Raw genomic sequence first — 12,500 nt, forward strand, 5'->3', positions numbered from 1 at the left:
ACACACATAAATATAAATATATCTATATACACACACACATATGTCAATATATCTATATCTATATACACATACATCAATATATTCATATACCCACACACACACATATACATCAATATATCTATATACCCACACACACATACATCAATATATCTATATCTATATCTACACACATATATATCAATATATCTATATCTATATACACACACACATATATATCAATATATCTATATCTACATACACACACACATTTTTATCAATATATCTATATCTATATACACACACATATATATCAATATATCTATATACACACATATATTTATCAATATATCTATATCTATATACACACACATATATATCAATATATCTTTATCTACATACACACATATATAAATCAGGTAGATATTCCCACACACCGATGTCAGTGCCAGCACTGCAGCCCCCGTGGCCGTCTGTGCCGTCCAGGGAGAGGACCTTGAAGGAGGTGAGGGGGGTGGAGCCCGGCTGGGTGGAGATCATCCCGCGGAACCGCGTCACCGTCCAGGTACGCACATGGTTGTTGTCTGCGCACACTGACACACACACACATAAACGCGCACACGTGTTTAATAAGTAGATATTTACTTTACTTTGAAGGTGGGTTTTGTAGGTCTATGAAGGTGTGGTCAGGTGTATGAAGGAGGGGCCAGGTGCATCAAGGTGTGCTCAGGTGCATCAAGGTGTGTTCAGGTGCATCAAGGTGTGTTCAGGTGCATCAAGGTCTGTTCAGGTATACGGTGTGTTCAGGGGTATCAAGGTGTGTTCAGGTGCATCAAGGTCTGTTCAGGTATACGGTGTGTTCAGGGGTATCAAGGTGTGTTCAGGGGTACCAAGGTGTGTTCAGGTATACGGTGTGTTCAGGGGTATCAAGGTGTGTTCAGGGGTATCAAGGTGTGTTCAGGTATACAGTGTGTTCAGGGGTATCAAGGTGTGTTCAGGGGTATCAAGGTGTGTTCAGGTATACAGTGTGTTCAGGGGTATCAAGGTGTGTTCAGAGGTATCAAGGTGTGTTCAGGTATACGTTGGGTTTAGAGGTATCAAGGTGTGTTCAAGTGTACGGTGTGGTCAGGTGTACGTGTAATCAGGTGTCTCAAGGTAGTCAGGTTTCTGAAGGTGGTCAGGTGTCCCGATGTGTGTTTAGGTGCATTAACGTGGGTCAAGGTAGGTATGTGGATACCTGAGATGAGATGCTTTTCTGACAGCATGATCTTGGTGACTGGGCTGCGGTGAACAGAGAAGGTCTGGAACAGCTGGGGTCCGGAGCCCACCGTCTCTGGGTGCTGCACTATGACTCTCACAGCTCCAGAGCTGGTCCCATAGGCGATCTCTATCCAGTTGCCACTGTCACCTGGTGGGGGAACACATGCTAGGAGTTACTCACCAGGTTTACCAATACTTTACTAGTGCTTGTGCAGTATAGTAGTATAAAAGCAGTATTACTGGTCTTGGGGGTGAGGTAAACGCTGAGGGCAGTAATGGCGTCTTCAGTGGGGTCTCTGTACAGCTCCGTCACCAGGAGGTCGTTGTCTTTCATCCTGAGAGGAAACTTCTGGACATCTGTGCACACGGTGGAAAGACAGAAAGGTAGTGGAGAGACAGGTACTAGTGATGAAACAGGTACTGCCAGTGAGACAGGTACTGGTGGTGAGACAGGCAGGTAGTGGTGATGAGGTAGGTATTGGTGGTAAGACAATAGAGTTGGTTGTGGTGAGACAAGCTCCGAGTCTCACCAATGTACCAGGATCATGGCTTTCAGTTTTTATTTGTTAAAAAAATCAAACCATTTGTCAGTCTATATTAAACAGTGGAAAATCGGCCTAATTTTCTGTTAACTGGTTCCTGGCCGAATTTCCGAAATAAGTATGTTCAATTTTTTGCAAACATGATCCTAAGATGTTTAGACCATGAACCCCACCTATGTAGTAGATGTTTAGACCATGAACCCCACCTATGTAGTAAATGGATCCGTTGTTGCAGCCGAGGATAAGGAAGGAGCCGGCCGTATCACAGCTGTTGATGGGAACCACGTCCTGATTCTGAAAACACATCGCCCCTGGTTACCATAGCCCACGTTGACGTTGTGACAACACAAAATATGGCGAAGGGCTTGGTAGTTTTGTATTGTTTTTCGAAATGCTGATGTTCTGGGTAAATTTTTTCTGCCACTTGGTTGTTGTGGGCGTGTCCGGAGCATCACGGGGGGGCATGGTTTGACTCACCTGCCAGTGTTTGGTGACTGCATTCCACACTCCCACCTTCCCCGTGTGACTGGTAGCAATCAGCTGGTTACCAACAAAGAAGAGGGCCTCCACCGGCACGTTGAGGCTGAACACGCCTGAGGAGAACCAGATTACAGAACGTTTCATCCTCAAAGTTAACTACTACAAGAAAGAGTGTGTTTTAGAGCACATCTCAAACAAAAATGGTTAGATATTGTCTCTTTAAACGATTAATCAATAACCACAAGGACATTCCATTTTATGTTGATAGCAATCCGAAAATCAATCATCCCTTACTGATCTAACAGTCCTGATATAACCTGATCTCACAGTCCTGATCTAACCTGGTCCAACCCGTTCTAACCTGATCTCACAGTCCTGACTTAACTAGATCTTAGTCCCCTCTCACCGATCTCGTTGCCATTGCCATCAGGGCAGATGGCCCAGAGGATGATCTCCGTTCCCGAGGCGACAGCCACCATCTTGTCGTTGTCGCCTAGCGACCCAGCCATCACCTTGGCGTTGAGCGCCACCCTGTCGATCACACCGTCCAGACGGGGCGATGTGAAGACCTGCTGCCAGCCAGTGGACTCCTTCACCCTGGGGGGGGGAGGGGGGGAGGAGGAGAGGCCATTAGATGTCTTTACCCTGGAAGGGGGTGGTCAATACGATCATCAGTATTGTGGATGATGGGATCAGTACCTGTAGCAGACTACGAACTGGGCGTACGCTACGGCGATCCAGTTATGATGACCACAGATGATCCGCACCATACCCGGGTCCGACACCTGGCCTGCGCACACACAAATATGGTATGATAAGACACCATTACTTTATGAACCCCTGGGCAGAAGTTTGCTGCGTGTGTGTCTGCACTGACCCCCGGGGACCCGGTCCTCGGGGGGCCGGTGGGCGAGGGGTCCGCCCCCGCCCAGGTGGGGGGGCATGGTGTTGCTTCGTCGGACCGGTGCGCGCTCTGCCGGCGCCACACGGACCGGGTACTGAGGCCCGGCTACGCTGTGACGATTCCTCCTCTTGGCAGGGTACACTATACACACAGACACAGACACACAGACACAGACACACACACACATACACACACGAGTGATCATGACAATATAGCACGTTGGACGTCAGTTAGTACAGAGCTTGTGGGCAACATTCTGACAAATGATGCAGCCAGCAGAGACTGGTACAATAGTTACAATTGACAGAGCTGATGCTATGATGAGTCAATATTGGTCTTTTAAGTTTTCTTAAAATACCAATATGATCCTCTAAGAAAACGACTGACTGCACCAACAAGCAGGTTCTCAGTGTGCATGTAAACTCCGAGCCAGGGTGTGTCCAGGTGTGAGGGGGTGTTTTGGTGTTGATATTGTAAGCAGGGTTACCTGGAGGGGGAAGGTATCCGTTGAACAGCACGTTGCCACAGGAGGAGCGGTCCAGGTCATCACACAGCTGCAGCTTACGCACTAACAAAAACAAACGCACCCAAACATCATGACAAAACAAACACACTCCAACATCACCACAAACCATACCCCCCAATCAGTATGAGAGAGCGAGCTTTAACAAACAGCAGGACAGAGAACTCTGACAGCAGGAGAGAGAGCTCTAACAGACAGCAGGAGAGAGAGCTCTAACAAAGAGCAGGAGAGAGAGAGCTCCAACAGACAGCAGGAGGGAGAGAGCTCTAACAGACAGCAGGAGGGAGAGAGCTCTAACAGACAGCAGGAGAGAGAGAGCTCTAACAGACAGCAGAAGGGAGAGAGCTCTAACAGACAGCAGGAGAGAGAGAGAGCTCTAACAAAGAGCAGGAGGGAGAGAGCTCTTACAGACAGCAGGAGAGAGAGAGCTCTAACAGACAGCAGGAGGGAGAGAGCTCTAACAGACAGCAGGAGAGAGAGAGCTCTAACAGACAGCAGGAGAGAGAGAGGGGTCTAACAAAGAGCAGGAGGGAGAGAGCTCTAACTCACCAAGTGGGGTAATACCGTAGAACTCGGCCTCGTGCGTGAGCATGTGTACGTTGATGGAGCGGGGGTGGAGCTCTTTGGTGCGCAGGAAGTTGAGGATGGGAGCGAAGAGGGAAGGGTCTCTGTCAATGAAGATCTACACTCACACACACACACACACACACACACACACAGGGTTAACACACACCATCAACATAATGTACACACAGATACAGTGCTTACACACACTACTTACCGCTCCCGTCTCATCTTTCAAGGTGGAGATTCGCCCGCTCAGCAGACTAATGACAGAAAAAAAAGACATTAATACACACACACTCACACACACACACACACACACACACACACATACACACACACACACACACACACACACACACCTGGAGAAGAACGAGTCTGGAACCCAGGTCAGTGTCTGCCGCGAAGAACTGAACCTGGAAACATAAAACATATATCAATAACACTCATCACTTATCTCTATTTATCAGTCGTACAAAACACTCTTCTTCAATAGTATAGAACCATTTGAATCACACATCGCTAGTACTAAACACTCGTCACTAAACACTTTCATCACTAAACACACGTCATTACTAGTATAAAGCATTCATCACTAAAACGCTCTTCATCACTAAACACTCTTCATCATTAATATAAAACACTAATCGCTAACATTCTACACTAGTGTAAAGTTACTCTTCAATACTAACACTCTTCATCACTTAACGCTCTAATTCACTAAACAAACAGTCTTCATCACCAACAGTCTCCATCCCTTGTATGAAGCATCACTAACTAAGACTCTTCTTTAATAAAAACTTCACTAGTATAGAACACTCATCACTTACACTCCTCTTCACTAGTATAACACACTCCTCACTAACTCTTTATCACTCTTCGTCACTAGTATAAAACACACTTCATATCTAAACTCTTCATCACCAATGAACTAATGAATCATACTCTCGTCTCACCCAGGTGTTTATGAAGTCTGTACCATAACCTTTATAAGATGGTGTCATATTTATAGTATATAAGTAAACATAAATTGTTGTTATATGTTGTATAAATAATAAGGTATTATACAAGTATAGTGAAAGAGTCGCACCTCTTCCCTCCGACGTTGAGGTGGATTATCTCCCCGCTCCGCGACATAATGGCGTGACACAGCGTTAACCTACACACACACACTGAAGTCTAAACACATTCAGCATGAACAACTCTACAAACATTACACACACATTTCACAGGCTACTATGTTCTCATCCATTTTTGCATAGGGCTAACTGCTAGCTGCTAAGTATCTGGAAGAGTCTTCCGGCGGAGCGGCAGTCCTTTTCCGGGATAAACCTGAGACGCAAGACATGGCCTGGATTTCTCGTTCGGAACCGGACCGGACTTCACTGTGGTCCGTTTATCTGACCTGGACCACACACATGGGTTAAGGGTTGAAAACAGATAGTTCTAAATATACAATTTAGAACTTGAACCTAACCTTGACGAATATCAAAATATTTAAATAACGAGCTCAGCACACACACTTGCACATAAACACCAACGCGCACGCACACTCAGACACACAAGCACACGGACACACGCGCACGCACACATAATCACAAACGCACGCACGCACGCACACACTCGCACACACACACACACACACACACACACATGCACGCAAGCACAAACACACACACACACACACACACACACACACACACAAACAATGAGATAAGATGTTAGTAGCTTCTTGATTTATGCTATATTTGACCCCATATGAAGCATCCAGAAGCCCAACACATCTGTTGCAGTTGATGAAATGCATGATGAAAGCATAAATAAAGCTGGGAGTGAGGTAACATCCTGTGAGGTCCACCCGACACTCTTCAAGGAGAGTTTGTGCAACAAGCCGCTGTTGACAGGAAATGCTTCAAACCCTCTTGCCATAGTTGGTCTTCCTCTCTGACTCTTTCCGTCTCAAGACTTATTTAAACGCTAAATAAATAAATAAAATAAGTTTGGGAAATTCACAAGAATTTTCACAAGGTGTTTTAGCTGGGACATATTTAGTCTGTATATGCATGTTCTGAGCAGCTGTCTATGATAAAGTTAATTCAACAATAATGTACATAAAAGTTTATGTCGTTTATAAGTGTAACCCTGTCCAGCTATTTATGAAACAGTAAGTAGAACATATAGCCTTACACAAATTATATGCATCAGAAAGAAGATCAATCTAGATCATACACGCGCACACTTATTTTACTGATAACTTCAACAGCATTCATGTAGAACAAACATCACACAGAGAACCAACCATATGTTGAAGAAATGTTTGTAGAAATTTATTGTACTTCATTAATCACATAGAAGATAAATAAAAAAAATGTTCCTATCTTCTCCTCTCCTTGTCTTCTCTCTTCTCTTCTCATCTCCTCCTCCTTTCCTCTCCCCTCCTCTCCTATCCTTGCATCTCCTCTCCTCCTCTCACCTCCTCTCCTTGCCTCTCCTCTCCTCCTCTCACCTCCTCTCCCCTGCTCTCCTCCTCTGACCTCCTCCAGCCATCTTCCTCAGCAGTGACTCCCTGAAGCTCCTGCACATGAAGAAGTAGATGAGGGGGTCCAGGCAGACGTTGACGGAGGACAGCAGGAGCGTGGCCTCCTTCAGCTGGAAGAGGACGTAGCGCGTGTGCTGGCTGAAGCCGGCCCCGGCCGTCTGGCTCAGCGTGTAGGGCACCCTGCAGGCGTGGTAGGGCACGAAACACAGCAGGAACACCAGGAGCAGGACAACGATGCTGCGGCCCGAGCGCCGGCACGGACCCCCCCCGCGCTCGCGGCGGGAGGAGCGGAAGACGCGGCGGGCGATGGAGGCGTAGCAGGAGCAGAGGAGGAGCAGCGTGGCCCAGAACAGCGCCACGCTGCTCAGGGTGGAGGCGCGGTGCCACTGCAGGCCCAGGGGCGTCTTCAGCTCCATGCAGGAGGCGGAGGAGTTGGGGAGGGGGGAGCGGCTGGTCAGGAGGACGTTGGGCAGCACGCTGAGGAGCAGGAGACACCATGTGACCAGCGCCAGGAGGCGGGCCACGCCCACCCTGTGCAGGAGCGATGAGGGGGAGGTGCGCCGGGTGATGGTGACGTAGCGGTCCAGGCTGATGAGGCCCATGAACACGATGCCCACGTACATGGAGGAGTAGAAGAGGACGGCGCTGTAGCGACACACGGCCACCTGCAGGCCCCGCCCCCCCATCCTGAGCTCCGCCCCCACCTTGAGGGGGATGGTGGAGAGGAGGAGCAGGTCGGCCCCCACCATGTTCTTCAGGTACACCACCAGGGGGCGTTCGCTGGGCACGCGCAGGAGGAGCCAGGCGGCCGGGACGTTGAGGACCACGCCCACCAGACACACCAGCAGGTAGAGGGCCGGGAGCACCTGGTGGGTGAAGCAGCTGCTCAGCTCTGACGGCCTGGTCGGTAAATGGGAGGAGTTAAGGTGCTCCATGTCTGGGGAGAGAAACACATTTAGTAACAGAGTTGCTGGTTGAACTCCTGGAAGACCAAGGAACCAAGTTAATAGCATGCCACTAGCATGTTGTTAGTGTGACTAGCATGTTGTTAGTATGTGACTAGCATGTTGTTAGTATGTGACTAGCATGTTGTTAGCATATGTATATCATGTTGTTACCATTTTGTTATCATGCTGTTAGCATGTAACTAGCATGTTATTATTAGATGAGTACTTATTATAAGATACCTTTCACTGAATATATATTTTGCTGTTGCAATATATTTTTTTATCATTTACATTTTTTATTTTAATTAAATGTGTGGTTGTTTTGGTAATGTAAATATATATATCTTTTACATTAGGTGGAATTAGATGCATTGTCAACTTTTGCTTTTATCTTATAAGACAAAGGTATAAAAAAATAAAATATCTATCTGTGGGGGGACGTGCGACGTCTGGCCTGCAGGGGGAGTATGGGCAGGTTGGGAGCGCACCGGTCCGCAATCAGGCCAATCAGGGAGTGTGTACTTATGTGCCTGCTTTGTGTTGTAGTGGGGAGTAAAAACCAGGAGCGAACGGACCCCAGAGATCCAGAGCGAGTGGAGCATGCAGAGAACCCACGAAGGGACGACTCTGGGAGGACCTTCGTTATAGTTCGAGTATTTGTGTTCTCCGTCAAAAGACAATAAAACGATCTCCCGCTGAGGGACGACAACTCTGCCTGCCCGCGCTCACACGGGTATCGATTTGTGTTAGTCCTGATTGACTACGCAACCCCATACCCGGAAGCAATTCTGTTGCGCAACATCTCCGCGAAGAGTGTTGGGCAGGCGTTGTTTCATGTCATATCGCGGGTGGGAATCCCGAAAGAGATTCTCACTGACCAGGGCACCAATTTCATGTCAAGCACGATTAGGGAACTTTACGGGTTGTTGAAGGTCAAGGCCATTCGCACAAGCGTCTATCACCCTTCCACGGACGGATTGTGTGAGGTTTAACCGGACGTTAAAGTCCATGATCCGTAAGTTCGTACACGAGGATGCTCGAAATTGGCATCAATGGCTAGACCCTCTGTTGTTTGCAGTACGGGAAGCCCCAGGCTTCCACAGGGTTTTCCCCATTTGAGTTACTTTATGGGTGCAAGCCCTGGGGCGTCCTGGACCTCATTAAAGAAAACTGGGAGGAGGGGTCCAGTGACAGCAAAAACATGGACTTGCGTGCAAAGCTTCACTCACTAGGGGTATTGTCATGTGAGCACTTGCACCGAGCCCAGGAGAGTCAGAGACGCCTGTACGACAGAGTGACTAGATTACGCGATCTCAACCCGGGGGACAAGGTCCTGGTACTGCTGCCCTACTCTAGCACCAAATTACTCGTGAAGTGGCAAGGGCCCTTCGTGGATTACGAGGTAGCACGTTCAGACAGGGGCGAAAACAAACATCGTTTCACCTAAATAGGTGGAACGATGTGGTCCCTGTCGCGTTTGCGTCGACGCTGCCGGAGAGAGAAGAGCTCGGGCCGGAAGTCCCGGGCCCAGGTCCCATCCCTCCGGTAGGTCGGGGCGAGACCCTCTCGAGGAGTCAGGCGCGGGACGTTGCCGGCCCGCAACTCCGGTTCGCCGACGTCTTTTCGCCCCTGCCCGGTCGCACTCCGTTAATTACTCACGACATCGAGACGCAGCCCGGGTTAACGGTGCGGACACGTCCCTACAGGCTGCCCGTCCACAAACAAGATGTGGTGCGGCGCAAATTAGCAACCATGTTAGAGTTGGGAATGGTCGAGGAGTCTCACAGCGACTGGTGCAGTCCTGTCGTGCTTGTGGGGAAGCCGGTTCTGCGCGGACTCTCGTAGGGTGAACAGCGGTCTCGAAGTTCGATGCCTACCCAATGCCTCGGATCGACGAGCTTGTGGACCGGCTTGGCATGGCCACCTATTACACGACTCTGGACTGCACGAAGAGCTACTGGCAGATTCCGCTGTCTCCAGCAGCCCGGGAAAAAACGGCCTTCTCCACTCCGCTCGGTCTATAACAATTCAAGATACTTCCGTTCGGGTTGTTCGGGGCCCCGGCCACGTTTCAGCGACTGATGGACCGGGTGTTACGGCCCCACGCCGCGTATGCTGCTGCCTACATTGATGACATTGTCATCTATAGTGGAACGTGGGAGCAGCACGTGCGGCAGGTGGCGGCCGTCCTTCGGTCGCTGAGACGGGCGGGGCTCACGGCCAACCCGAAGGAGTGCGTGATCGGGCGAAGGGAGATCGAGTATCTGGAGTACCACCTGGGGGGGGGGGGCACAGGTCGCTAAGACCACGGCGGTGGCCGCCTCACCTCGGCCCAGGACCAAGGAGGTGAGACGGTTCTTGGGGCTGGCAGGGTACTACCGGCAGTTCATGCCGCACTTCTCGGACCTGGCCAGCCCCTTGACCGACTTCACCCGTAAGAGAGTGAAGGACTTCCTCTCCTGCTGTGGGGGGGGGGGGGGGAGTGAGTTGGCGGCCGGATGTGACGCCGGCCTGTGTCGGGCGGTGGGGGTGTGTGGGGGGACGTGCGACGTCTGGCCTGCAGGGGGAGTATGGGCAGGTTGGGAGCGCACCGGATTGGCTGGGGGGATTGGACCTGATTGCGAGCAGGTGTCCGCACTCAGGCCAATCAGGGAGTGTGTACTTATGTGCCTGCTTTGTGTTGTAGTGGGGAGGAAAAACCAGGAGCGAACGGACCCCAGAGATCCAGAGCGAGTGGAGCATACCGAGAACCCACGAAGGGACGACTCTGGGAGGACCTTCGTTATAGTTCGAGTATTTGTGTTCTCCGTCAAAAGACAATAAAACGATCTCCCGCTGAGGGACGACAACTCTGCCTGCTGGCGCTCATTCGAACCCATTACACTATCTTATCTCTCTCTCTCTCTGTCTGTCTCTGTCTCTCTCTCGGCTCTCTCAATATAGGTTTATCAATCAGTGTTTACATAAAGTTATATTTAATAATATAAGTTAAACATCTCTTTATAAAGTTAAAACAATATACATTTTATATAATATTGTAAAGTTAAGTTTTAGTAGGCCTACTTGTTCTGGATGTCGTTCTTCATGAAGATGGTCTGGACGGGTAAGACTCACAAGATATTCTCTCTGCCACAGAGACATTGAGAGAGATAATATCGCTAGGCTTCTCTCTCTCGCTCTCGCTTTCTCTGTCTCTGTCTCTCTCTCGGCTCTCATATAGGTTTATCAATCAGTGTTTACATAAAGTGATATTTAATATAAGTTAAACATCACTTTATAAAGTTAAAACTATACATTTTATATAATATTGTAAAGTTAAGTTTTAGTAGGCCTACTTGTTCTGGAAGTCGTTCTTCATGAAGATGGTCTGGATGGGTAAGACTCAAAGGATATTCTCTCTGCCACAGAGACATTGAGAGAGATAATATCGCTAGGCTTCTCTCTCTCTCTCTCTCTCTCTCTCTCTCTCTCTCTCTCTCTCTCTCTCTCTCTCTCTCTCTCTCTCTCTCTCTTAATCCCACTCAGTGCGGGGGTGAGTCGTCCGATAGAGAAGCTGGGGCGAGAGAGAATCACAGGAAGAGGAAATCAGCAGGAGAGAAATGGACAGCAGGAGGAGGTCATCCCCATCCTCCTCCATCTTCATCAAAAACACACACTCACAGACACTCAGATACACACACACACACACACACACACACACACAAACACACAGGTGGGGTGTACGTGTGAAAGCTGGTGTGTGTGGAGCGTGGCTGGATCAAAGCCCAGACCGGAACAGGAAACATCAGGACCAGGGAGACATTATTATAATATCATTATATACACATGTTCATGTATTATTAGACCGATTTTAAACATTGTCTGTCTGTCTGTCTGTCTGTCTGTGAACCTGTCTGTCTACCTGTTTGCCTGCCTGTATGATATATTATTCTCTAAGGAACCTAGTTATCAATCATCAACATAACTTAAAACCTGCAACTATGGAACTATAGTGGCTGTAGTTTGCTATAGTAGAACCTGCATTTGTTTTAGTTGCAGCTGTTGTAAGCTTTAGTGCTATCTGTAGTTAGCTATTGAAGCAACTGTCTTTAGCTTTAGATGTAGCTGTAATTAGCTATAATTGTAGCCGTTTGTTAGAGCCATTGTTTGGTTTGATATAATGTTTGATTTATTTATTAATATGCAAGATGGTTTTGGGAGCCACAGGTGAATAGGTAGACCGGAAGCGGTACAGTTTTTTAACCGCTCAGTGACAGCCCCTTTGATATGTATGTTAGAAAAGGTTTATGTTGATCCTTCATCCTTTTTTTGGTGAAATAAATACCGTAAAGCTAACGGACGATCCCCGACTTTTATTTTTGGAATCAAAAGGAGCGAGCGTGTCTAAAAAGCCACAATCCCGAAAGACCGTGAATATTTTGATTAACCGCAAAATAAGTCACGACACCGTTGTTGGCTATACTAGCAGCTGATGTTAGCTATAGCAGTTGCCGCAGTTAGCTGAAGTTGTAGCTGCAGTTAGCTGTAGTTGTAGCTTCACTTCAATAGATGTATCTGCAGTTAGCTTTAGTTGTGGCTAAAATAGCAGCTATACCTATAGGTCTAACTGTCTTCAGAAAATGTAGACGCGTCTGAATGACGTCCTGATTCAAGACTTCGTAATAGTCACAATAAAAGATATATTGAGTTTTCGGATGGAATGTGTCATAGATGGAAGCCTTTTATTCTTCAGAAATTGTCCAGTTCAGGTGTTTTTTAATAGGGT

General features: G+C 48.1%; 3 protein-coding genes across 4 annotated transcripts in view; all 3 read right to left on the reverse strand.

The window, feature by feature from the left end:
• The window catches only part of shkbp1 (SH3KBP1 binding protein 1), an 8,274-nt gene extending 2,727 nt beyond the window's left edge, over positions 1-5,547 (reverse strand). The window contains exons 1-13 of the mRNA XM_079733167.1: positions 5,340-5,547; positions 4,612-4,665; positions 4,467-4,512; positions 4,235-4,367; positions 3,650-3,730; positions 3,136-3,303; positions 2,958-3,048; positions 2,665-2,855; positions 2,256-2,371; positions 1,985-2,072; positions 1,477-1,593; positions 1,214-1,384; positions 414-569 (exon numbers count right to left, since the gene is read on the reverse strand). Coding sequence (XP_079589293.1) covers positions 414-569; positions 1,214-1,384; positions 1,477-1,593; positions 1,985-2,072; positions 2,256-2,371; positions 2,665-2,855; positions 2,958-3,048; positions 3,136-3,303; positions 3,650-3,730; positions 4,235-4,367; positions 4,467-4,512; positions 4,612-4,665; positions 5,340-5,386 — 1,459 coding nt within the window. The 5' untranslated portion in view covers positions 5,387-5,547. The remainder of the gene's footprint in view (positions 1-413; positions 570-1,213; positions 1,385-1,476; positions 1,594-1,984; positions 2,073-2,255; positions 2,372-2,664; positions 2,856-2,957; positions 3,049-3,135; positions 3,304-3,649; positions 3,731-4,234; positions 4,368-4,466; positions 4,513-4,611; positions 4,666-5,339) is intronic.
• A 1,204-nt stretch (positions 5,548-6,751) lies between these two features.
• Positions 6,752-7,723, reverse strand: LOC307073380 (P2Y purinoceptor 14; the record flags this gene model as incomplete). The annotated part of the gene is made up of 1 exon (XM_079733174.1): positions 6,752-7,723. The coding sequence occupies one exon, from the start codon at positions 7,721-7,723 to the stop codon at positions 6,752-6,754; it is 972 nt and encodes a 323-aa protein (XP_079589300.1).
• A 4,756-nt stretch (positions 7,724-12,479) lies between these two features.
• LOC307073383 (transmembrane 4 L6 family member 5) overlaps positions 12,480-12,500 on the reverse strand; it is a 2,882-nt gene continuing 2,861 nt past the window's right edge. For both annotated transcript variants that reach the window (XM_079733178.1, XM_079733177.1), the window contains exon 6: positions 12,480-12,500. This exon is cut by the window's right edge and continues 193 nt beyond it. The gene's annotated coding sequence lies outside the window, so the exon portion shown is untranslated.

Source organism: Pollachius pollachius (assembly GCF_949987615.1).
Source record: "Pollachius pollachius genome assembly, chromosome: 3".
In the NCBI taxonomy this organism is placed as follows: domain Eukaryota; kingdom Metazoa; phylum Chordata; class Actinopteri; order Gadiformes; family Gadidae; genus Pollachius; species Pollachius pollachius.